Source organism: Apis florea, unplaced genomic scaffold, assembly GCF_048593485.1.
Source record: "Apis florea isolate Af1SG1 unplaced genomic scaffold, ASM4859348v1 contig_2492_pilon, whole genome shotgun sequence".
In the NCBI taxonomy this organism is placed as follows: domain Eukaryota; kingdom Metazoa; phylum Arthropoda; class Insecta; order Hymenoptera; family Apidae; genus Apis; species Apis florea.
Window position 1 is genome coordinate 4,823,019 of NW_028256593.1, and position 25,699 is coordinate 4,848,717.

General features: G+C 37.4%; 2 protein-coding genes across 2 annotated transcripts in view; one reads left to right on the forward strand and one right to left on the reverse strand.

Moving 5' to 3' along the window:
* Nucleotides 1–923: 923 nt before the first annotated feature.
* Nucleotides 924–3,056, forward strand: LOC147657948 (uncharacterized). Its single transcript, XM_086906270.1, has 3 exons — nucleotides 924–1,154; nucleotides 1,507–1,779; nucleotides 2,824–3,056. The coding sequence occupies exons 1-3, from the start codon at nucleotides 1,133–1,135 to the stop codon at nucleotides 2,859–2,861; spliced, it is 333 nt and encodes a 110-aa protein (XP_086762396.1). The 5' UTR covers nucleotides 924–1,132; the 3' UTR covers nucleotides 2,862–3,056.
* The window catches only part of LOC100864473 (midasin), a 102,970-nt gene continuing 80,003 nt past the window's right edge, over nucleotides 2,733–25,699 (reverse strand). The window contains 13 exon segments of the mRNA XM_086906269.1: nucleotides 2,733–3,002; nucleotides 3,076–3,316; nucleotides 3,397–4,183; nucleotides 4,265–4,615; nucleotides 4,691–5,958; nucleotides 6,907–7,782; nucleotides 7,784–11,007; nucleotides 13,019–14,109; nucleotides 14,190–14,605; nucleotides 15,181–15,648; nucleotides 16,555–16,766; nucleotides 17,779–18,017; nucleotides 20,023–20,170. Of these exon segments, the coding sequence (XP_086762395.1) occupies nucleotides 2,820–3,002; nucleotides 3,076–3,316; nucleotides 3,397–4,183; nucleotides 4,265–4,615; nucleotides 4,691–5,958; nucleotides 6,907–7,782; nucleotides 7,784–11,007; nucleotides 13,019–14,109; nucleotides 14,190–14,605; nucleotides 15,181–15,648; nucleotides 16,555–16,766; nucleotides 17,779–18,017; nucleotides 20,023–20,170 (9,504 nt within the window). The 3' untranslated portion in view covers nucleotides 2,733–2,819.

Here is a 25,699-nt window from a genome sequence, read left to right on the forward strand (position 1 = left end):
CCCAAATCCCTTTTGGATCAGTCAAACAAGTAATCTGACACATCAACTCGCTTTCATAATCCTTCATGTTGGTGAGACAATTCGAAAGTATAATTGATAAAACTTTTTTAATTTTCATCATTTATTTATGAAAGTTTCATTTATTATATTCGTGAGACTTATATATACTGATTATAATGACACGACACTATATGACTCAATTCATGTTAAATTATATAATGTTTAACATTTATTTATTAAATTATGAAAGCAGATTACTTTACATATATTTAAAATAATAATAACGTAATATTTTTAATAGGATTAATGTTATTTACAATTATATATTGTAAAATAATAATAATAAAAAAAAAGAATTATATATTTTGAAACGAAACATATTTATTGTGTTATGATTTTATTTCGCTCGTTCTCTTCTTTCTCTTTTTTTTTTCCCCTATTTGTTCATCGCTGTCGATAATATAGAGCGAACATTGAATAACTGTAAAAGATTCGCAATCTTTGCAATTATCTATCAGTGATATTGATTCTCGCTTTTAATATGCGCTCAACCAAAACACAGATGTTTGTTTATGTTTTTTCTCAAACATAGAGAAGGACAACGAGTGAAAGAGACAGAAAACAAAGATGCTTCAAAAAAAACATGTCGATGAAACAAAATAATGCAATACTATACATTTCTTCTATTTTCCTCCATTCTTTTAATGAAATTTTTAACCATTGTAATTGTAAGATCTTTTTAATTAAAATAAGTTCAAATATGATATAATTTGGACCATATTTATGTATGTAATATAAGATAATAAATTTGTTTTTTTTTTTTTTTTTTTCATTATTTTATCTTGCACTAATACTGTCTCTCCAACATTTTATCTCGGATCAAGTTTCATTGCTCGAACATCTTGTTACGTGTCGTGGTAAGAGGGGATTTTCTCAGTGTTGGGGATGAATCTCCAGTTATGAAGTAGGTCAATCTTGCAATTATAAAATATTTACTATACATTATTATGCCAGAGTCAGTAAATAGTTATATATCTACGTATCGTGTTTCCTGTGTATTAAATGTTTCGTTCTCAATACGAAATCTTGATCATTGATATATTAATTAGCTCATACTGGTGGCAAATAGTGAATGAACACCTTTATTTACATTGGTAAATATAAAATAGTCTTATCGATTAATTAATTTATTTCATCAACAATAAATCAAAAATAAAACAATTTTACATTATTATTGTTTCACCAATATGAAGATAATCCAGATCTTGAAAAGATTAAATAAAATAATTTAACGAACTTTTATCATAGGATCAATCCATGTATTTCTCTCCTCTGATACTTTTTATATATCAAAATTACGTTATGAAAACCAAAAACTTTTCGATTTTAATTTAAGAGGAATAATCACACTTATAAATTTAAAAAACAATCTCATAAATGCACCCATAAAATATAATCTTATTAATCTTATCTTTTGTTGTGTTTAATCATTAATAATAATTCAAGTGATCAGGATAATGACAAAAAAGAAAAAACTGAACTTATCCAAGCAACAATGTTTAAACGTTCTTGAGGACTTGAAGGACGTTATTTATTTTGCTATGAAGCATCGAGTCCATCACGTGACAATGCATCGAATAATGAAAAACGCCGTGGTTATCAATAAATTCAGGATAAACAACAAAAAGATCGGCGAATTGAAAAGACCGCAATACGAGAAGTTGAAGGAATGTTTGTTTTTAATACCGCATAACGTTAAATTGCCGTTAATACTTTATGGTAAAGGCTTTGAAACATTTTAAGTGAAAAACGTGTAAAAACGTGTAAGGATATTGAAGAAATGAAAAAGTTAAAAAAAATTAGAATAAGTTAGAGAATAATTAATTATTGTTAAGCTTCATAAGTTTTAAAAAGCATTAAATATATTTTATGTTACTTATTTAACGTAAGATATTATTCGATATATAATGTAAGTCAATAGGTTTTAAAAATAATTTTTGATACAACCTTGATATTTTTGTTCAATATATTTATTGAAATGTATTCATAGATCTTTTAACTGTATGGATAAAGAGTAAACAGAAATAGAGTAAAAAATTCAAGAATTAGCGTCACCTCGTGTGCTGCAGAGAAAACAAATATAGACGAGGAGAATAAATCGTAGAACAAGGATGAAGACAGGATAAGAATTGATTATTAGCGCCATCTTGTAAATATCAAAAACATCTGTTCAAAGATAGGATAAAATAAAGTAAGAATTAAAAGTTAGCGCCATCTTAGAGAAAATAGTAGACAAAGAAAGTAATCCGTAAGAGAAAGATATACATATATATATAAAGATAAGAGTTGACTGTAGCACCATTTCTTAATTACTAAAGATATCTTTGGGAAAGTAAAGTAACAATTAAGCATCTGCACTATCTCTCGAGTGTTTTTAAAAAAATGATCCTTTGAAGAAATATCTTTGATATTTAAGAAATGACAGTCAATTCTTATTCTATCTTTCTCCTATTATTTACTTTCCTTATTTATATTAGATTTATACTCTAAAGATGGCGTTGATTTTACAATTTTTACCTCTATCCATTTCTTATTATTGACTCTCCTTGTTTATACGTGACCATAAAGAAAATACGAAATATCAGATAATTCAGATAATTTAGTCCATTTTTTAAATATTTTTGATATGATTTTTAAATAAAAAAGAATTACAAAAGGATTAAAGATACGAATAAATTTAATAAATATTTTATATTTCGAATCAAATGCAAAACATAAAAAAAAAGAAATCTATTTATATTATATAAACGTTATTGTTTTCAGGTATCAATTCTACCTACAATTTCAAACCATTGTCGTAATGCATCGCTCAACACAACAGGCAAGGTATTCAAATCTCTAAGAATAATATAAAATGGAAATGGAAAGTTATCCATGTAGGAACGTATACCTAATAATTTACCACCATCAAAAACTGGCATTCTAATATCAAGTATTGAATCCTAGAAAAAAGAATATATAATAAAAACAAAACAGCACATAATTATACAAAATAATATAAATTTTCTTATTTACCTTGTTGAGAGGATTATCGACTATTATGAAAACGAGAAATATATTCAACAATTTAGCTTTTCTCACAGCTGTAGTCACCGTTTCTATCCCTTCGGAGAATATTCCTCTACCGTCCGATAAAATAGTAACCAATTTGGCATTGTCAGAAGAACTGCTTTGAGATGCGAACATTTCTATCGTAAAATCAAGCAACTGACCGATCATTGTCTTTTTCTGTTCAAACTTCATTTCTTGAATCAACCTGGAAGATTTAAACTTTTCTTAATCGTTCTACTTGCATCTAGATTTATTCAATTATTCGTCACAGTTATGCACGCTTACCTAGCGCCACTTTCCTCTGTAAAGTTTTCCCCGAAAGGATGAAGTATGTTCACCCGTTCCCCGAAATTGAGAACAGCGAGTTGGCCAACCTCCAAATAAGTCATAGCTTTGCCAATTAACGAAAGCGACTCAAATGCCAATTCCTTCGAGTGGTTGTCGGCCATACTGCTCGAATCATCGATGGCCAATACGATCTGATAATCCCTTTTCGACGGTTTCGTACGCCTCAACCAAATTTTATCTTTACGAAATTCACTGGCTATATACGGAATCACTTTTCTCATGTTTATACGCTTGCCAGTCCTGTAATCGCCTTTCAATCGAGAAGTTAACGTCGGCTCCAATACCAAACGTAATTTTTCCGACAATTCCCTGGCAGCTGATTCGGTTATGGCGCTTATAGAATTCCAAGCATTCGCCGCCTCTATCGAAGATGGCCCCTGAGACCATTGGCCCAACATATTCTCTATCTCGGACCTCTTCTGTGCAATGTCATCCGTGGAAACGTCGTACAACTCTGTTTCCGATAATTTTGTATGAATGGTAGATTCATTCCCTCGTAAAACACGAGTCGTTTCCACGTTTTCCCCTTCAACGTCACCCCCTATCTCGATCTGTTCCGCGTCGTCTGTTCTTTCGCCTCTCGCGTTCGCCGATTTTTCCTTCTTACTTTCAGACAATTTCTGAGATTGTTCCTTCTTTGTTTCTTCCTCTCGATCGCTCGATGCTGGATCCTCGTGCATTTTAACGTCATCATCTTCCAATTGATCGTCCATTTTATCCTCTTCTGAATAATTTATACGAAGAGAGAGGAAAATTAAAATATAATTTTTGAAAAAACTTTTTGAAGAAGAAAGAAGAAATTTACCTTCCAAGTTCGATGCCTGTTTCTTAATTTGTTCTTCGGTCGCAGCATCAAAAGCGTAATCGTCGTGTTTCTCCGAACTTTTGATATGCTCGTAAGTCTCACTTTCACCGCCACCTTTATTCTTCTCACTCTCCTCCCCGGTGTCTCGATCGTGTATCTCGGCGGTTTTTAATTTCTTTGCCGAAGATTGGGCGTCGTCATCGAGCAAGCTACGTTTATCATCACTCTGGCCTGGCCTTCTTCGTTTCGGTGCTGGTTTCGAAGACACCTCTTCGCCAGAAGTAGGGACGTTCTCCTCCTGCTTGGATCCAGAATGTCCCTCGCGTTCTTCCGTTTGCGATTGGCCCGTTCCTTGAAAAACAACGAAACGAATTATTCGAAACGAGTTTTATATTGTAACAAATGTAAAGATAAAAATTTTGTTACCTTTATCTTTTTTACTCTCCACGCTATTCTCCGTGGGATCTATTTCCATTTGCTCCTCATTCGACTGACTTTCCACCGCATCTCTCGAGCCATCTTTCCTCGATTCAACTTCCTGGGAGGCGTCGACTTCTTTGCTACCCGCGTCAAAACTGGCTGGCGCCACATCTTCCTCCTCGTTATTCTCTTCTTCCATCTTCTCATCCTTCTTCTCATCCTCCTCGAGCTTCTCATTCTTCTCATCTTTCTCAACTTTCTCCTCTTTTCTTTTGTTACCGTCCAAGTTTGAATCTTCCTCCTCCTCCTCCTCCTCCTCCTCATCATCACCAGACTCATTTCGTTTATCTTCCTCAGAGCCTTCTTTCTCTTCACACTCGTTCATTTCTTCCGAAATTTCTCTCGACTCTTTCATCTGATCAATGTCGAAGGGATCTTTCTCCTCTTCGCCCTCAGGATTATCCTCCTTCGCTTCCTCGTCTAAATTAACATCCTCCGGAAGCTCGAACGGTTCCGGCTCTATTTCCGGCCGATATTTTCCGTGATACGGATCTATCTGATCCTCGTTTACCTCGGGCTCTTCCAATTCGTTGATCTCTCTCTTCTCTTCCTCCGTCTTCCTTTCTTCACCCTCCGTTTCCTCGTTCCCATCCCTCTGTTTATCGCCCTCGTCCTTCGCGCTCAATTCCTCCTTTCCAGTTTTCTCACCTCTCCCCCTCTCCTCCTTTTCATCCTCCTTACCTTCCCCCTCCTCCTCCTTCTCCTCCTCCTCGTCCTTCCAAATCTCTTCGTCCAGCTTGTCAGCAGTTTCATCGGTCTCACCCATCTCTTTGTCGAGGTCTTCGTCTTCCTCGTTCTTCTCTTCCTCCTCCTCGTCCCCTCGCTCGATATCTTGCATCGATCCTTCGAAATTTTCCGACATCTCTATCCCTTTCTCCTCCTCCCTTACATCCTTCTTCCCTTCCTCCTCGCTCTTCTCGTTCGGGTCCCTCGCCCCCTCCAACTGATCCTCGCTCTCGATCCTCTCTGACACGTCCACCCGCCCCTCGCCCTCGGCCAATCCCATCCCTCCCTCGACGTTCCTCCCCTCCTCCCCGCCGCACTCGGCCTCGTCGTTCGGTAGGCAGAAACCGTTAGCCGCCAAGTCGAGGAAGACGCCGAGTTGAAGGTAGAGGAATTTGCAAGTGAGACGGAAGGACGCCACTTGCTCGTGCAGATAGTAACGGAGGAGCAGGGTGTATTGTTCGAGAAGAGGTAGATACCGCAATAAAGATCTGGGGGAAATTGAAATTATTTGTGGATTAATTTCATGTGAAATTTGTGTATACACTAACGAGGAGAAAGAGAATTGCAAAATCGACCGATGAATGAGAGAAGACAATGGATAACGCGTAGTTTTAATTCTGTTAGCTTGCTCTTGGATAGGATAGGTTTCTTAACAATAGTAATAATAGTGATGGGGATAATGGATCTAATATTATTATTCATTCGTGGAAATGCCACGTCTGGAGATGCCTAATATCGATGCATGTCTAGTGAGAATTGTATCATATAAATTTGATCATTATTGATTCACGATTTTTATGATTTTTATTCATATGCATATTATTTTAGATTTCTCCTTCAATTCTACGTACGATTTAATAATGTCTAATAATAATTGTATTATATAAATTTAACCATTATTGATCCAATATTTTCCAATGATTTTTATTGATATAAATCATTTTAGATTTCTTTTTTAAGAAATTCTACGTATCTCGTAAGATCTAACAATTCTAGTCTAGTGACAATTGTATTATATAAATTTAATCATTGTTGGTTCACGATATACAAATCATTTTAGATTTCTTCTTCAAGAAATTCTACGTACCTTGTACCATTCTAGTAATATCTAGTAACAATTGTATCATATAAATTTGGTCATTATTGATTCATGACCATCACAAATGATTTCTTCTTCAAGAAATTACGTATCTTATACGATCTAGCAATGTTTAGTGACAATTGTATTATATAAATTTAATCATTGTTGATTCACGATATACAAATCATTTTAGATTTCTTCTTCAAGAAATTCCACGTACCTTGTACCATTCTAGTAATATCTAGTAACAATTGTATCACAAATTTGATCATTATTGATCCAATATTTGTATGCTCAAGTTGATATGCAAAACATTTTAAAATCAAGAAAAAATAACGTTAGAAATTCTACCTACCTTACACGATCATTCGCAGATTCGACATCGGATTCGTGAATGATTTGCATCAATTCGCCGAGTAATCGCGACACCGTGTTCAAACGTAAGTCTGGCATAACCCTCTCCAACGATTCTATCAATCTCTCGGTCATCAGATTCTCCTCTACGTCACGATTTTCCTCGGTTTCGTTCCCTCGTTCGCCGATTTTCCGACTGTCTGTGAGCCTCTTCTGAACGACGAGTAGAATTTGGGTGACCAACGCGTCCAACTTCTCTTCGTACTCCTTCCCTCTCTCTTCTCTCTTCTTCTCGCTCGCTCGCTCGCGCATCGATCCGAGTATCTCTCGATTGCTCTCGTCGATCTTCTCGATCAGGAAACGCACGTTCTCGACGATCGGATGATCGTCGGTGAACGCGCGCCTCAGCTCGGCCAGTTCCCGCCTGACTCGATCGAGCCGTCGATGACTCGCCTCCAAGAACTCGACTCGCCCTCGATGCGACAGGAAGACCCCTCCTCCACCCGATCGTTCCACCCTCCTCTCGATCGAGATCCACCGATTCGACTCGCTCGCTATCCCCCTCACCAGGCCCAAGCAATCTCTCAACGAGGCGGCGGCGCTCCTCGAAACGTCCTCGTCCCTCAACCCGGCCACGCGCGTCTCCGTCAGATCGAGGCCCTCCTCGAGACAATCGCCCGTCGGACAACTCTCCAAAAAGGTCACGATCTGCTTCACGGATATCTGCAACACCTCCAACAATCCTTGGAAATTGCTCGCCGCCTCACGAAACTCCCTCTGCGGAGGGATTATCACGACTCTTCGAGCCGATTCCGGGGGAACATCTTTGGAGGAGTCAAGTTGGACGACTTCATTCGACACCGCTCTCGTCGATCCTCATCGATCCAAGGTTCGACACTTGGAGGCCGAAGGGGAGCAGGAGGTCGAGGAAGCCGGCTATGGTCTGTTTCTGACGATGGGCGAGGAGGACGAGATGAGCGGAGAGGCCGCGGCAACGCTCCGCGTCCTGCGCGCCCAGCCCGCCCCTCCCGCTGCTCAGGATCCCGTCGAGGAAGCTCAGTCTGACCAACGACTCGTAATAGTACCTGTCGCAATCCGACCACTGCTCCTGCAATCCTCTCCCCGCTTGGCCCTCCTCTCCTTGCAAGAATAACTCGTCCGCCCGGATCTGACGCAGATCCAGGGGCGAGCACGTGAAATTCATAACCTGGCCCCTTCGATTCTTCCACGCGAGGACGCCCGTCCTGTACGAGATGCCTAGTCGAGTGGCCAACGTTTTGAAATAATTCGCCAACGCCGCCCTCTTTCGCCGGCCGATGCTCTTCGACAGGCCTCGTCGCTTCTCCTCCGTCAACGTCTCGTCGATCCTCAGGTTTCTCAACTCCTCGCTCTCCTCCAGACACTCCTCGACGAAGACCTCCACGTCCCCTCGGATCCGGGCGTAATCGTTGCTCTTGATCACGAGCTCGCAGTATTGGCGAGCCTTGCGCGCCAATCTTGCCAATTTTCCAGAATCCTTGGGTTCGGTGATCAAGAAATCGGCGGGTTCGATCGGCTCCTCCCTTCTCGAAGAAGAGGGAGCCTCGCTCCTCGGCGACCTGAGACGAGAGGCGACGCTCTCCCGCAGAGCGTTTCGATACTCCCTCGCGAATTTGTGCAGCGTCCTCCTCGTTTTATCGGCCGTTCCTCTCACGGACCAGTAGCTCAAGTCGTTCCACCTCGCGATCTTGATCGCGTCCCTCAGCTTCTTCGCGATCGGCTCCTTCGAGGCTCTCATCCGTCCACGAACGTCGTCCACGAATCGGGCGTAATACATGTGAACGTTCCACAATATGGACAGCAATTCCTTCCTTCTCCTCCTCCCCTTCTCCCCCTCCTCATCGAGGAGGCGAGCGTGGTGTCGATAGAAGAGACGAATCAATCCGAGCCTGCCCTCGAACTCGATCAGACACGACTCGGTCATGAAACGTTCCAAGCTCTCGATCATCTTCCCTCTCCTCGATGCGTCGTCCTCCTCCTTTCCACTATCATCCGTAACATACTCGTCCGTCAAATCGAAGAGGAAGAACCACCATCTCGAGGCCTCGGTCCTCGAGTCCTCCTCGACCAGCTCCAACGAGTCGTTCCACCTCGAGATCTCGAGCCTCCTCCAACGTAGGATCGTTGCCCCGAACGACTCGACGAACTCAGCCAGGCTGACGTCGTGGCGGGCGTTCTCCTCCCACTGTTTCACCTTGGTCAACACCAATTCAGCGCCCATCAGGTATCTGGATAAAGGGGATTCCACGGAGAAGCCGGACACCCTGTCGATTATCGTTGTTATCGAGTCGAGCAACGGGTTGCCGGGCCACTCCCTCGACAGCTCGTCGATCCTCGCGCGAAGCTGGTCGAAAAGCGGGCGGCAACGTTCCACCTCGTCCACGTTCGGATTCTTGTAGAAGTTGTACGCCTTTCCATCCTCTAGACGGGAGAACGAGGACGAGGAGGATCCGTGGGAGATCAACACGCTCAAAGTGGACACCAATCGGGAGGAGAGACTCTCTGGCCAAGTTCTCACCTCGTGGCCCAACACCTCGTACCTTTGGGCCAACGGGCGAAGGAAGTCCGGCTCGAGGGCTCCTCGATCCTTCTCCTCCTCTGCTGAACAATTGTCCAACACGCTCGAGTGAATCTCGAGGATGGCCCTGGCGTCCCTCGAGGATATCGCCTCGACGTCTCTCCCCGAACTCGTCCCTTCCTCGACGATCGAATCCTGCTCCCTGAACTCGAGGAAGTCTCGTCCATGGTCGGGGAACGTGTCTCTGTAATCCTCCTCCTCCTCCTCTTCCTCCTTTTTCCTAGCTCCTTTGCTCTTGAACAGGCTCTCCCTCTCCTTAGCCTCCTCCTCTCTTCGTCTCTCCTGCTCCCTCCACGCGATCCTGATCCAGTGCAGGATCCTGATCAATTCGTCCAGCAAGGACCCTGTCTGCCCGCCGTTTCGAACGGCCAGCGACAAATTCTCGAGTTCCATCAGGGCGATCTTGCTCATAGAGAGTCTCGAGCTTTCCGAGGAGAAGCACAGTCTGACCAGGTTCAGGTAATTCTCTTGGCATCGGCCAATAACCGGGAAACGCAACAGTTCGTAAGAAGACGAGGACTCGTTGGATCCCATCGCACGGCTGGATGCCGCCAGATGCGCGAGGATCGACAACCCGTGGCGGAGGCTCGACACGGCTGAGAGAATAGGCGAGACGAGATCCGGGAAACCTGGGAGAAAGTTCCTCTCCAACTTTGCGGAGAACCTCTCCAACGACCTCCTCCAGATCTCGGCCTCGCGCAGCCTCTCCCTCAGCCGAGGCTCCTCCATCACCCTCGAATCGGTCACCGCCTCGTTCAATCGCTCGATCCGCTCGAACGTGGACGAGGCCACGTTGCTCGAGAAATTCTCCACCTCTTCCCTTAAACGGGGGAACAGGGAGGGGGGTCTGACCGCGCCTGAAGAGTTCTCCAAACCCTTCGACGACTCCCTCAAACGGTCCTCTATCATAGTTCTTCTCGAGGAGGAACGAGAAGTTGGGCCGAGGATCGAGGATTGCAAGCGGTCGAGGCGCAACGAGAGCTCCAACTCGGCCACGTTCTCGCGAAGGTATCCAGATTTCAACGCGATCTTTCGCACGGGATCGATGGAGTCGAGATGGGCGAAGAGAAAGGCTTGGAGATGGCCCAGCAACAGCCAACCGTTCCCTCTGCTCGACGCGTCGCTCGAGCTGTTCAATTTCTGCTGGATGGCCTGCAACGCGTTCGCAGGCGAGAGGAAACGAGTCGTCAAGTCGGCCCTCTCCTCCTTGTTCAGCTTCAGGTCGATCGAGTCCAGGATCCCGTTCACGGTGGACAGGTAATAGTTGGCGTAAAATCGGAGGAGGGCCGAGTCATTGGCTGACACGTCGTAGTCGGTCGAGTTCAACACCGTGGAATTTCTCCACAACAACGCCTGTACAGTGCGCAGCAGTCTTTTCCTGCTCTCGTGATTCCCGAAAGTGGCGCCCTCATCTCCTCGCCGCTCGGAAGAAGAGAAGAGCTCGTAGAGGAGATGGCAGAGGGTCGATTTGTTCACGAGACTCGTCTGAAAATTGGGAAGACGCGAATTTGAAAGAAGTGTACAATATTAAGTGGAATTAAGTGCATCTAGCGAGCAAGAAGAAATTGATTCATTGAATACATAACAGACGTTTTTTTCTTTGTCTTTCTCGGACACAAACACGTATGTACGGTTTTAAAGCAGTTTTGTTAAATCCACGCTATTTTTGATAAAATTTTACAAAGTTGTTTGTATGTTCGTATGCTTAGTGTTTTCTTACGAGCGTGTTACGATATTTTGTGAAACTTGACACTTGACCGAATTGACGTGTATATCTTGTTTCTTTTCTTTTTCTCTTCGAGCTGCAGACTTTGCGAAGCTTTCGAGGATATTTTTTCTTTTCTTTCTAAGCAATTTGCTTAATCCTAACAACAATTCCTTAATTGTGTAAAATGGCGAAATATAAAACAAATTCGATCTTTATTACAAAGTATTTAAAAGAAAAAATTAGATTTAAACATTTTAAATTATTTTAAAAATTACAATGTATAATATTAAGCCATACTCGACATAAGAGTCCTAAGAATGCGCTGCTTCGTGTTTCTGCTTCGACAATCTATCTGTATTTAGAGTTCTTCTGGTTGGTCGAATTTGGATATAATTAGCAATCCCTTCGGAATTAGAATGCTTTACTCGATCGGTAACCCAGATCCTTCTTTTAGAAACTTATCGAAAGTTGTATGCACGTTTGTGTTTAACTTCTTGTAAATTACTAATTGAATTGAAGACAGCGCGATTAAATAGAAACAAAATCATTCTTTTTGAGCATTTTTTAATCTATGTACCCTAAATTACTAAAAAATACTACCTAAAAAGCAAAACTGCGCGGTAGGTTCGACAGACAGATAGTATTACGACTAATGGTAACAAGAAAAAAACTCGATATGCAATGAAAAATGAAAAACTAACGCAGCGTAATAATAAAAATTCAAGTAAAAACGTAACAAAATATAACAAGTAATGAAATGCAAAATGCGAAACATTAAAATTCAACTATGAATAAAAAGAATGTACTATAATTTATGTATCATTTATACAAAACCGCACAAAATTACAATTGTGAACGAGTGGACGTTTTATACGTACATAAAGATAATTGGTATTTGATATTGGAATCTTTGATTTTTATAATGGCCTTTAATCATCGTGATATGGCTTTCAACAAGTTTTTCCAAGTAATTTTTGTCAATCCATTGAATTTTCAATTCTTTCAATAATATTTGTTTATTAATAAACAAATTTTATTCTAAAGAAATTTCTAAAGCATCCATTATACTCCAATTGGTATGGTTTTGGATCGTTATCTTGTTGTAACGTCCATTTTTAAAATTCTTCTAAATTTTCATTCAAGATATCGATGTATTTATCTGCATTCGTAATACCATCCATGGATATTAAATTTCCATACCACGAGAAACGAACATTACTGATCCTCCTCCATACTTGGCAATCGATACAACAGTCGGTAAGATGGTTAAGCCTTTCTTTTCTTATTTAATAATTCAAATTTTACTCTTTAAATTATTTGTTTATATACTTATGGCAAAATTTAAATATTTCTTCTTTTGCAAGGTCTTTAAACAAAGTCTTTGCCTCTTTTAATCTTTTACAGTCTTAAAAATAATCGTAACTATTCAACGATATTTCGTGATGTTATCGTTGGATCGTGCTACGTTTCCATCCTCGACCGTATAAATTATCAACGCTACCGTGTTCTAAATACTTTTTATAAATTTTATCAACAGTGCTTCTAGAAACATTATATTATATTTTTTTTTATGAGCAATATAACTTTGATTATTTTTGCAATTAAATTTCGTGACTGAGCCCCATTTCACGTTATATCAATAAAATTTAGATCGTGAGTTCAAACGAATTAAAACTTTTTCTTGCTCGCTACACGCGTCCACTTAATTTTCTCCACGACTCGTGCGTAATAAAATCTTCGAAATTGAAAAAAAAAAAAAAAAAAAAAAGTAAGAAAAACAAAAATTACCTGGAAATCGTCCTCCTCTTCCTCCTCGTCGCGCAAACAGCGTAGAAAAACGTTCGAATTTCCGGCGGAGAAGGATCGCCCCGTGAAATCTTCGACCGCGTTGAACAACTCATGGAACAAAGCGATCCTCCTCCCCCCTGGTAACGCTTCCTCGTCGTTCAGAGCTCTCATCAAGCCGATCAATCGCGCCGGTATGGTAGGAACCTGTTCGAATCTTCCAAAAGCGCCCTCTTCGCAAATTTTCCCAATCCTCGTCTCTTCCTGATCCGTGACATTACGAAGCAAGAACACGTCGCAAAATCTTCTTTGAAAGCGATACGCGAAAAGCAGGAAGAAAAACTCGTAGACAGGCCACAACTCGACACCATTTTCTTCTTTTCTCCTCCCCTCGCCAATCTCCTCCTCCTCCCTCAACTCGACGATGCTTTCGTCCAACTCGTCGATCTCCGCCTCGTCCTCGCACCGATCGTTCCTCGAATCCTCGAGGCAGATCTCGATCAGCCTCCCCCTGGCGGCCAAATTTCGCTCGAGTCGGATCGAGGCCATCTTCGATCTGGTCCTCGACGAGTCGATCGTGTCCTCCTCGTTGATCTCCAACTTCCTCGAGGCGGATCTCAATTTCTCGCGGAACGCGATTCGACGGTGGGAGAAGTGGGGGGGAGGGATCGAAGAGAGGTGTTTCTTGACCTTGTTGCGCAATTTTCGATACTTGTCCCCTTCGAGGGGAACGTTGAGATACTCGGCCGCAAAGTCGGACAATCGTTGGCGGGCGAGATTAGTCGAGTAGGCGGGGAGAAGGGCGAACAATCTTTGGAAAAATTTGACCAACCATTTGTAATGGACCGTCAACGAGGAGGAGATCTCGCGGAGATCGAGGAACGTGCCTCGAGATCTGTCCACCAATCTCGCCGATCCTTGATCGTGGAATCTTTTGTACCATTTCAAATCGTCTCGCAACTCGAGATACGTTTTATCGTCTATCGGTAAGTTGAGATTTTCCAGGATCGTGTCCAAGATTATCGGACATTGTTCAGTCAACCGTGCGAATTTCAAGATCAACGTCTCGTGTTTCAAGTTGGTGGACAATCTTCCTGAAAAGAAGTGAGAGGAAAAATTCGAAGATCAAGGTTTTTTTTCAGCGAATTATTAATTTTTTCTCTTTTCAACTCACCCGAGGAGACGGCGGACGAATACTCCTCCAATCGAATAACATTTTTGTCGCCGTTTCCATCCTCCTTTCTTCTTCTCGACTGGCAATCGTGAATCATCGATCGAAAATACAGCTTAATGGACAAATTATTAGCGATAGTGGAACGTTCGATCAGATACAACGGGACGTCCAGGCCAGACTCGAACAAAGGTTTCGAGTCCTCCACTTTCTTGGCCAAACATTCGCTCATACTTGAAAATTCGTCCAACTCGTTCTTCGAGAAAATGTTCTTCGAGCACCATAATCGTCTGATCGGTAAATCGTCCATGGAAGAACGTTCGTAAAAATCGAGCAAAAGGTGTTTCAAAAACTTCTTTGTATCCGTGATGGGCGGTCCATCGAATAAATCTCCAAAATCAATTTTCTCCGAATCGTCCCTGAAACGAAGAGATGAAGAAACGACCTAATTTTTCATCGAGAAGCAAAATTGAAATTTCGTTAAAAATTTATTAAATCGAAAACACGAAATTTGTCGAAACAAAAACAATATATTTTCCCAACGACATATTCCAATTAAAATAAACTTCACGATTTTAACGAGGGAGAGATTCTTCGAATGCTAGGATTACAGGTTCTCGAATATTTTATTTTATTTAAAAACAATTATTTCGAACGACGAAACGAACGATAATCGATCGCTTGTCAAAAAGTTAAACTCGCATTGCGTATGAAATTCGATATTTTAAAAACGTGTATTTTCCTTTCTCACGTTAGAAATGTTGATCCCTACTTTCAAATATAACTATACTATTACAATTTTAACAAGACAAGAATATCATTCCACATTTTCGATTTATATTTTTTTCGCGAGGAATTCAATTGTCGAACCACTCGAAACGCATATATTGCACGAGAAAAAGAAAAAAGTATGGAAAATTTTTCGAATCTCTTCTCTTTTTCTTCTACTTTCGAGCAGAGAAGAAAAGTAAACCAATTTTAACTTTCTCTTTACCTCAATTTCTCCACGGCAGACTTCAAAAGGAATCCCTGCTGCCTGACGACGGCCAGCCCCGAGTTCCTTCGAAGATCGCACAATCTCAACGTGAGGGCGTCGAGATCGTAACGGAAGAAGGCTCGTTCCCCCCTCTCCCCGGACAAAATTGCCTCGATTTTTCCCCAAGCCTCGTGCCTCGATCTCGGGTCGAGCGTGGCGCAGAGCTCGCGATACGAGTTCCTTAAGGATCTCTCGAACGAGAATCCCTTCGACATCTGGCGGCTGGTGAACGAAGCTACCTGCAACAACTCGTTCAATCTGTACCGGGCCTCGTACAACGATCGATGAATTTCCACTATCGAGTCCCGTTGGGCCCCGTCCCTGATCCCGCAGTTGTTCAACAAAGACACCACGTCCAGTCGATCGAGGGGCGCGTGATTTTGGGGGGTCGGTATGCTAATTTCTACGCCCCTGTTTCGCATAGCTCTAAAAATAGAAAAATTTGGTTAAATTTCGTTTAAATTAATCGGAATATAAATAATAAATGTTTATAATAAGTCTAAATAAATGTTTGGAATTAATCAGAATTGTTGCGTCTCTTTACAGTTTAATAGTTTAATCTCGGTCGATAACGATTCTATATTCTGTAAAATTCTGTTCATTATTCATCACGATTACGATTTTAATCCACACTTCTATTGCATTCCGTTCCCAATCAGGGGAATTAAATTTCAAAGGTGTGTTCCTAACACATGAGAAAAATAAATAAAATTGTTTGAAATTAATCAGAATTGTTGCGTCTCTTTATAGTCTATTCGATAACGATTCTAAATTTCTGTTCATTATTCATCACGATTACGATTTTAATCCACTTCCATTGCATTCCATTCCCAATTGGAGGAATTAAATTTCAAAGGATGTTTCTAATGTGTTCCTAATACATGAGAAAAATAGGAACGCTCACTTTTATCCCAATGACATCGTCTTTGTGAAATTAGATTTAAATATCCTATCAATAGGAACGTGAGCACGATAGTCTTTAAACAGTCACATGGAATCAGCCAGTAAAGATAAAATTCCAAAATTTTGCATACCAAAAATCTATGCTTCGTTTTAGAACAGACTTAAGAGACATCTATCGGCTAGAAACTGAACTCCATGCATTCATATAGCGCGCATTCGACTCAAATATCATAACAACTTCATGCTCGACTGCATTGCTTGTCATTTGATCCGGTTGTAAGTAGACTTAACTAACGGTTATATATATATATATATATATATTTTCTCAACTCGTCACTCAAAATTCACACGATAGAAGGTTAATAATTTAGTTTTTTCAATGAAAAAGGAATAAAAAGGGAAAAAGGGAAGAGAATTAATTACACTTGCCTGGATATCTCTCCATAGCGTGGATCCATAGCTAGGAACAAGCGAAAGTCCTGGTGAGGTTTCACGGTGAACACGTCCCCGTTTTCATCGACACCCTTCTCCCCGATCGTTAGCGCGCCGTTCGGTTCCAGCAGCCCATTCAATCGATCCAAAATTGCTGGGCTGCACAGATTCACCTGGTCCAGCAATAACCATGTGCCGTTCCGCAGGCACTGAAATGGAAAACGCGATTCCCACTTACGTGCGCTTTGTCCACACAAATTAGATTTTTTTTTTTTTTTTTTCTAAATTCGACCCCGTCATCGATTCTCCTATTAGCCGTCTTTGATCGCCTCGTGCAACACTTTCCATTCTTTATTATTTAAATTTAACGATTTCTTTGTTTCGTGGAAATGTTTTCCAATGTTTTATCATTTAATTTGTATTATTTTATTACTCGATCGAGAATTGAGAGAATAATATTCCGCGTTGAAAATATATTTTTTTCGATAGTTTTTTATTATTATTATTCCATCTTTTAATGGCGTCGTTCGATCTCAAAGGTGTTCACCTTGTTCTGGAGAAAGTTGAGAAATCGATTGTAAATAGAAACTTTTCGAAAGGGATGATCGATTTTTTTTATTTTCATTAGATTCCATTTTTTTAATATTTAACTAATATCCATTAGATATATATTTTTTATTGTTTATTAATGTTCATCTAAAATGTCTATCTAAAATTGTCGCCAGTCTCGCAAAGAAACTTTCTCAGATCGTTCTCAAATGGCGATACAAACTATTACCTGTAACTATTTATATCTTTGGCTTGGCAAGAATCGATCGACAAGAGAAACAACAGAAAATAGACTTATTTTTTCGATAAACACCGCTTCGAAACACTGTTGTAAGAAATGTATAATTGTAAGAAATTTCGAGTAAGAGAAACAACAGAAAATAAACTTATTTTTTCGATAAACACTATTGTAAAGAAATTGTATAAAAATTTCAAATAGAAACAACAGAAAATAGACTTATTTTTTCGATAAACACCGTTTCGAAACACTGTTACAAGATAACAATAAATAAATATAACAAATAAAATACAAGAGTGGAATAAAAAATTTCGAAAGAATACAATTTCGACGAGAATTGAATCCACTCCTTATAATAATAATGGCCGCTTTTTTTTCTTTTCTCTTTTTTTAAATCAAACGAAAAAAAAAAAAAAAAAGGAGGCGATACTCACTTTCACCAACACGCTGTCCACCCACTCGAATTTTCCTCCGGCGTTCAGGCATCTGTCCTTGTTCACGGCGATCGATAGATCGGCCAGCTTTTTCTCGATCTCGAGTAATTCCGACTCGCTGCGGATCTCGAGCCCTTTCATCGCCGACACGAGCCTCGATAATTCCTCGGTTTTACGTAGAAACAGCTTCGTCTCCGACGACATGGTCGTTTCCATTGTTTCCCCTCCGCCGTCTGGTTCTAGCGACAAAAGTTTCGTCGAAACCGGTACAATCGTGAATCGTGCCCGATGGGAAAAATGGGAGCGACGAAAAAATCAAATTCACAATTTTCCAACTTTATCTTCGACTTTTGTTTCAAACTTGTTCGAAATCGAAATGTAAATGTGCATAGATCGTATCGTTTTGAAAAGAAGAACAAGAAGGAGAAAAAATAACTTGAAGCAAAATAATTTTATTCGATGCGAATGGATTTCTATTCTTGTTTAGGTTATTTAGGTTATATAGGTTTTAAAGAAGAAATGTAAGACTCACTTTTGAATAAATGTTGAAAATATATATAACGTGTGGTCTTAAAAAAAAGAACAAGAAAGGAAAATAATTTGAAGCAAAATAATTTTATTCGATGCGAATGGATTTCTATTCTTGTTTAGGTTATTTTAGAGAAGAAATGTAAGACTCACTTTTGAATAAATGTTGAAAATATATATAATGTGGTCTCGAAAAAAAGAACAAGAAAGGAAAATAATTTGTGATGCGAATGGATTTCTATTTTCCATTAGATGATTTTAATAGTGCAAGGGAAGCGGAAGATTCACTTTTGGACAAATGTCAAAAATATGTATAACGTGTGGTCTTAAAAAAAAGAACAAGAAAGGAAAATAATTTGAAGCAAAATAATTTTATTCGATGCGAATGAATTTCTATTCTTGTTTAGGTTATTTTAAAGAAGAAATGTAAGACTCACTTTTGAATAAATGTTGAAAATATATATAACGTGTGGTCTTAAAAAAAAGAACAAGAAAGGAAAATAATTTGAAGCAAAATAATTTTATTCAATGCGAATGGATTTCTATTCTTGTTTAGGTTATTTTAAAGAAGAAATGTAAGACTCACTTTTGAATAAATGTTGAAAATATATATAACGTGTGATCTTAAAAAAAAGAACAAGAAAGGAAAATAATTTGAAGCAAAATAATTTTATTCGATGCGAATGAATTTCTATTCTTGTTTAGGTTATTTTAGAGAAGAAATGTAAGACTCACTTTTGAATAAATGTTGAAAATATATATAACGTGTGGTCTTAAAAAAAAGAACAAGAAAGGAAAATTTGAAGCAAAATAATTTTATTCGATGCGAATGAATTTCTATTCTTGTTTAGGTTATTTTAAAGAAGAAATGTAAGACTCACTTTTGAATAAATGTTGAAAATATATATAACGTGTGGTCTTAAAAAAAAGAACAAGAAAGGAAAATTTGAAGCAAAATAATTTTATTCGATGCGAATGAATTTCTATTCTTGTTTAGGTTATTTTAGAGAAGAAATGTAAGACTCACTTTTGGACAGATGTCAAAAACATATAACATGTATAACATGTGGTCTCGAAAAAAGAAGAAGAAAGGAGAATAATTTGGAACACGTGATTCGATGTGAATGGATTTCTATTTTTGTTTAGGTGATTTTAGTAAGGAGAAACGTAAGATTCACTTTTGGACAAATGTCAAAAATATATATATAACGTGTGGTCTCGAAAAAAGGAACAAAAAAGAAGAATAATTTGGAATACTTTGTTCGATGTGAATGGATTTCTATTTTCCATTAGAGGAGAAGCGTAAGATTCACTTTTGGACAGATGTCAAAAACATGTATAACATGTGGTCTCGAAAAAAGAAGAAGAAAGGAGAATAATTTGGAACACGTGATTCGATGTGAATGGATATCTACTTTTATTTAAGTGATTTTAGAGAAACAGCGTAAGACTCACTTTTCGAAATTATATATAAATATGACTGATCGTCTTTCGAAAAGAAGAAAAAATAATTGGAGACGTTATTCGAATGGATTTCTATTTTCCATTAGATAATTTTAGTAAAGGAGAAGAGTAAATCATTTTCGACAAATGTCGAAAATAACGTACGGTGTCGAACAAGAAAGAAGAATAATTTGGAACACTTTGTTCGATGTGAATGAATTTCTACTCTCCATTAAGTGATTTTAATAGAGGAGAAGGAAGCTTAAGACTCACCTTTGGACAAATGTCGAACGTTCTCGAGGAGGGCATGGTAACGAGCCACCTGATCCAAATTTTCTTTCCTCAAATTCTTCCTCAGGATCCCGATCAACAGTGCTTCCACCCGCTCCAACAATTCCTCCAAGTGTCGATCGTAATCGGTCTGCAATCGAGAGAACGATTTGTTCTTCGGTCTCCATTTCTCCGAGGAGAGGAAGCAAACAACATTTTTGCTGACAGACAAATTCCTGGTGAATTTGTGGCTTGCCGTCTAGATTTCAACTAGTGTCAAAATTTCTCTCTCTCTCTCTCTCTCTCAATTTTTAACAATAATTTTTGACACATTAAATTCTATTATATTTCATTTGATATAATAAATTTGTAACATAACAATACGACGTGGAGTATGATACGTGCAAATTGTCAGAGCTCCATTTCCAGACAAATGCACTTTCCATTAGCCTCAATCGCGATTTTTATTTCATTCGTCCTCGATGGTTCCAACATCTTTTCGCCATTCTTTCCTTTCTCTGAGAAGAAGAAAAGAAGGAGGGGAGAGAGAGAGAGAGAGAGAGAGGCATTTAGGCAACATCTCAAACTTTGGGGAGGATTTAATAAATTATTCGAATAAAAGTAAAATTTATAAAACATTTATAATTGCATCGATATTTCAAATTCAAGTTAATTGCAATTTTTAGAGAAATACAGTGAAAAAAAAAAATATCTTGCTTTAATCCTTCAACTGCCAATGTGATTTATAAACCACGTACTAAAATTATTGGACAGAGTTAATTAAATAAAATAAATACGATAAAAAATATCTTTTAAAATGGAATATAGCTTCGATGATATATAATTTAAAGTTAGAAACGTTATATATACTTATTTTCATTTTATTTATCTTAGTTGATAAAATGCATATTTTGTCGGTCGAGGTGCTCTTATCTTTTATCCTATTTTTGTCCTGGTACGAGACAAAAGTTTAATTTCATTTTCACTGATATTCGAGTCTCTTTCAAAGTATATTTTCGTGAACTTTCTCTAATATGGACAAGCCTTTTATTTCTTCCAGTTCCTCGTGAAAAAGGGTATTATGTTGAACAAAATGTTGACGAATGAAGTTTTTAGTGTAAATTTTGAGATTTTTACGTTTCTGTAATAACAATTTGTATACTTTTTGTAATTTATAAAATAATCAGAATTACATTGTCTAGTATCATGATTCGATTTTGATAAAATTAGTTAAATTTCGCTTCAAAACGATACTCATTTTAATAGAATTAATATTCCATCTCGTGTTAAGTTATGTAATAATAATAAAAAAATAATAAAATTTTAGTAAAATATATATATATATATATTTTTTTTTTTCGTTTAAAAGGTTAAAACTTCGATTTTGTCTCAAAACGATATTCGTTTCGATAAAATTAATACTCCATCTATGTGTTAATAAATAATATAATAATAATAAAAACTGATAAAATTTTAGTAAAATATATATTTTTTTTTTTCGTTTAAAAACCTCGATTTCGCATGAAAACGATATTCGTTTCGATAAAATTAATACTCCATCTATGTGTTAATAAATAATATAATAATAATAATAAAAAATAATAATAGTAATAATAATAAAAAATAATAATAAAATTAATATTCCAGTAGTGAGGCGCTCGGTTAGACGAATGTATCGACGAGATTAACTGATGGATGCGTCGCGAGATGGCGTGCGAATTACGTTTACGAATTAATCGAGAAACAGAGAAATCGCAAGTGTAGTTTTCGCGTGGAAGGGGCGAGGCACTTAAGCTAAAACGGTTCCTTCCTACGCTGTTCTCAAATTGAAAAATGCCTCCTCCTCGCTTCCTTCATTAATTTTCCCCGCTTGCGGCTAAGTGCCTCCCCTTGATAACTGTTTTCTTCCTTTTCCTTTTCGCCCATCTTCGACAAAGAACAAAGAGATCGAGAGAATTCAACTTTCCATTAACATCACCGGTCACGCGACCATCTTCTTCTTCTTCATCTCGCTTCGATCGATGGAGCAAGGAGTGTGTATATTAAATCGTGATAATAAAGAAACTTTTACCTTCGATAAGTTTCGATAACAATGGGTTCACGTAATAATTAAGAGATTGAAAGGAAGAATGAGTTTTTTTTTTTTTTTTTTTTTTTTTTAAGAAACAAAAAGTGGAAGAAGAATGTCTTGCGAGATTCGTCGATTTATTGAATCACTTGTCGACGATGAAAATTTACAATTAATAATTAAGAAATCGAAATATTTTGCAGAATTCGTTAATCTTTAAAAATAATTATCGGCAATGAAAGTTATATAACGATAAGTTTTACAATAATAATTTAAAAATGGAAAGGAAGAATGAGTTTTTCGAAATATTTCGAAAGTTTCATAACGATACAATCACGTAATAATTAAGTAATCGAAATAAAGAATGAATTTTTCAAAATATTGAATTCAATAATAAGTAGAAGAGTATTTTGCGAAATTCATTAATCTTTGAAAATAATTATCGACAATGAAAGTTATAATAATTAAGAAACTAATTATCGAAAGGGAGAATGAATTTTTCGAAATATTGAATCTAATAATAAGTAGAACAGTATTTTGTAAAATTCATTAATTTTTAAAAATAGTTATCGATAATCGATATCGACAACGACAAAAATTCCATGACAATACATTCATGTAACAATTAAAAAACTAATATCGAAAGGGAAAATGAATTTTTCGAAATATTGAATCTAATAATAAGTAGAACAGTATCTTAAATATCTCTAAAATTAGTCGATTTATTAAAATAATTATCGACAATGAAAATTCCATAACGATGCATTCACGTAACAATTAAGAAATCGGGAGGGGGAATGAATTTTTCGAAATATTTCGCAAAATTCGTCAATTTGTTAAAATAATTATCGACAATGAAAATTCCACAACGATGCATTCACGTAACAATTAAAAAACTGAAATCGAAAGGAAGAATGAGTTTTTTGCGAAATATTGAATCAAATAATAAATATGGAAGAATATCTTCCAAAATTCGTCAATTTATCAAAAAATTCCATGCAAATATATTCCCGTGAATTTTTCTTCTCGCGATCAATTAAAAAAACTGAAGAAACACAGTCGAAGAATATTGATCGAATTTAAATAGAAGAATAATTCGCAAAATTTGTCGACTCCATTTATCACTCGTATTCTCCCCTTTCCCCTTTCGCAAATGTGTTCCAATGTGTAACGATGAAATGATAAAATTCCGGTGGACGTGCGGGGAATAAATTTTAATTAAACGGCGGTGAAACGTTAAACGTATAAATCGTCATTAGAGGAAGCCGGGGTGACACGTATTTTAACTTCTAATGTTGTTTCGTCTGTCCACTGGAAACGGGTTAAACAAGTAGAACATGAGAGAGAGAAAAAAGGTGGCAGCGAGGGGAGGGAAAAACAAGGGTTGTACAACGGTGTGTAAAAAGCGACACGTGGGGAAGATGAAAAGAATCGACGAAAATTGGAATAAAAAAAAAAAAAGTGGAACAAAAATTTCCGAAGAATAGGGGAAGGAAATTATATAAGAATTATAAAAGTTACACATTTTCGAATATTTCGTTAAAAGATTTCGAACAGACTGATATTCGATTCTTTGATTAAAGCCTCCATTATAGGCGATTATACTACTTGGACAATATGTCGTTTGTAAGTATTAAAATATTTGTAGAAAATAAATGACCTTACAAATCGTTATTATCCTATTAGAAATCTTGTGAAGTAAGGAGTCTAAATTATCTGTAATCGTTCTTTTCTCCTCTGTGTGGTACATTATACGTGGTTATACCACTTAGAAAATCTACAAAAATGTACAAGTATTAGAAATTGAGTGATCTAAAAAATTATTATTCTATGTGAAACCTTGTGAATTAAGGAGTAAAATATTTATAATCATTCTTTTCACCTCTATGTAGTACATTATATGTGGTTATACTACTTACTTGCCTTGAAGAATCTATCGTTTGTAAGTATTAGAAAATAAATTATATCATAGAAAAATATTTTACACTTAAAATACATTTATTATAGAAAATAAATGATCTAACAAATCGTTGTTATTCTATCTAAAACCTTGTGAAATAAGGAGTCTAAATTAAAAATCTATAATAATCATTCTTTTCTCTTTTATGTAGTACATTATACATGGTTATACTACTTGCTTCGTCTGATTCCTTGGAGAATCTGTTACTTAAATCTGTAAGTATTAAAACATTTGTAGAGAATAAATGACCTTACAAATCGTTATTATCCTATTAGAAATCTTGTGAAGTAAGGAGTCTAAATTATCTATAATCGTTCTTTTCTCCTCTGTGTGGTACATTATACGTGGTTATACCACTTAGAAAATCTATCATGTACAAGTATTAGAAATTGAGTGATCTAAAAAATTATTATTCTATGTGAAACCTTGTGAATTAAGGAGTAAAATATTTATAATCATTCTTTTCACCTCTATGTAGTACATTATATGTGGTTATACTACTTACTTACTTGCCTCGAAGAATCTATCGTTTGTAAGTATTAGAAAATAAATTATATCATAGAAAAATATTTTACACTTAAAATACATTTATTATAGAAAATAAATGATCTAACAAATCGTTGTTATTCTATCTAAAACCTTGTGAAATAAGGAGTCTAAATTAAAAATCTATAATAATCATTCTTTTCTCTTTTATGTAGTACATTATACATGGTTATACTACTTGCTTCGTCTGATTCCTTGGAGAATCTGTTACTTAAATCTGTAAGTATTAAAACATTTGTAGAGAATAAATGACCTTACAAATCGTTATTATCCTATCAGAAATCTTGGATATTTTTAATATAGGAGTCTCAATTTATCTATAATCATTTTTTCCCTATATAATCCTTATCTATAATCAATTTTCTCCTTTATATAATACGTTATACATGATTGCACTACTTGTTTCGTCTGCTTTGGAGAATCTATCGCGTATAAAGTATTAAAAAATAAATAATCTAACAAATTGTTATTCTATTTGAAATCTTGTAAAGCAAGAAGTCTAAACTATCTACAATCGTTCCTTTTTTCCTCTATGTAGCACATTATATGTGGTTATACTACTTGTTTCGTCTGCCTTGGAAAATCTATCATGTATAAGTATTAAAAAATAAAAAGTAAGGAGTATAAAATACCTACAATAATTTTTTTCTCTTCTATGTAATACAATCTGTTGTTTATAAGTATTGGAACACTTGTAGAAAATAAATGATCCAACAAATTATTATCCTTCTTATCTTGTGAAGTATGGAGTCTAATAACAGACACCACTTTAACTACCTATAAATATTCAATATATTCAATATTAAACTGTATAAAAGAGATTCGGAATATAGTAACAATATGTCTAACGACTTGGAAGTGTCTATTGATCTAAGTATTAATAAAGAACAACGCGGCCGAGTTCATTAGAGGAGCGATGCTTCTGGGCCAAAGATGGACGCCGAAAAATCCATACCATCGAGGACAGGGTCGACGAAGGCGCATCAATCACTTCGATTCCACTTTCCAGGGATAATACCTGGTTGGAATATCCTCCGCGAAAGGCATCCCTCTCACTTTTCGTTTCTTCCTCGATCCTTTGGAAGAATCACTTACAGTTCTCGACG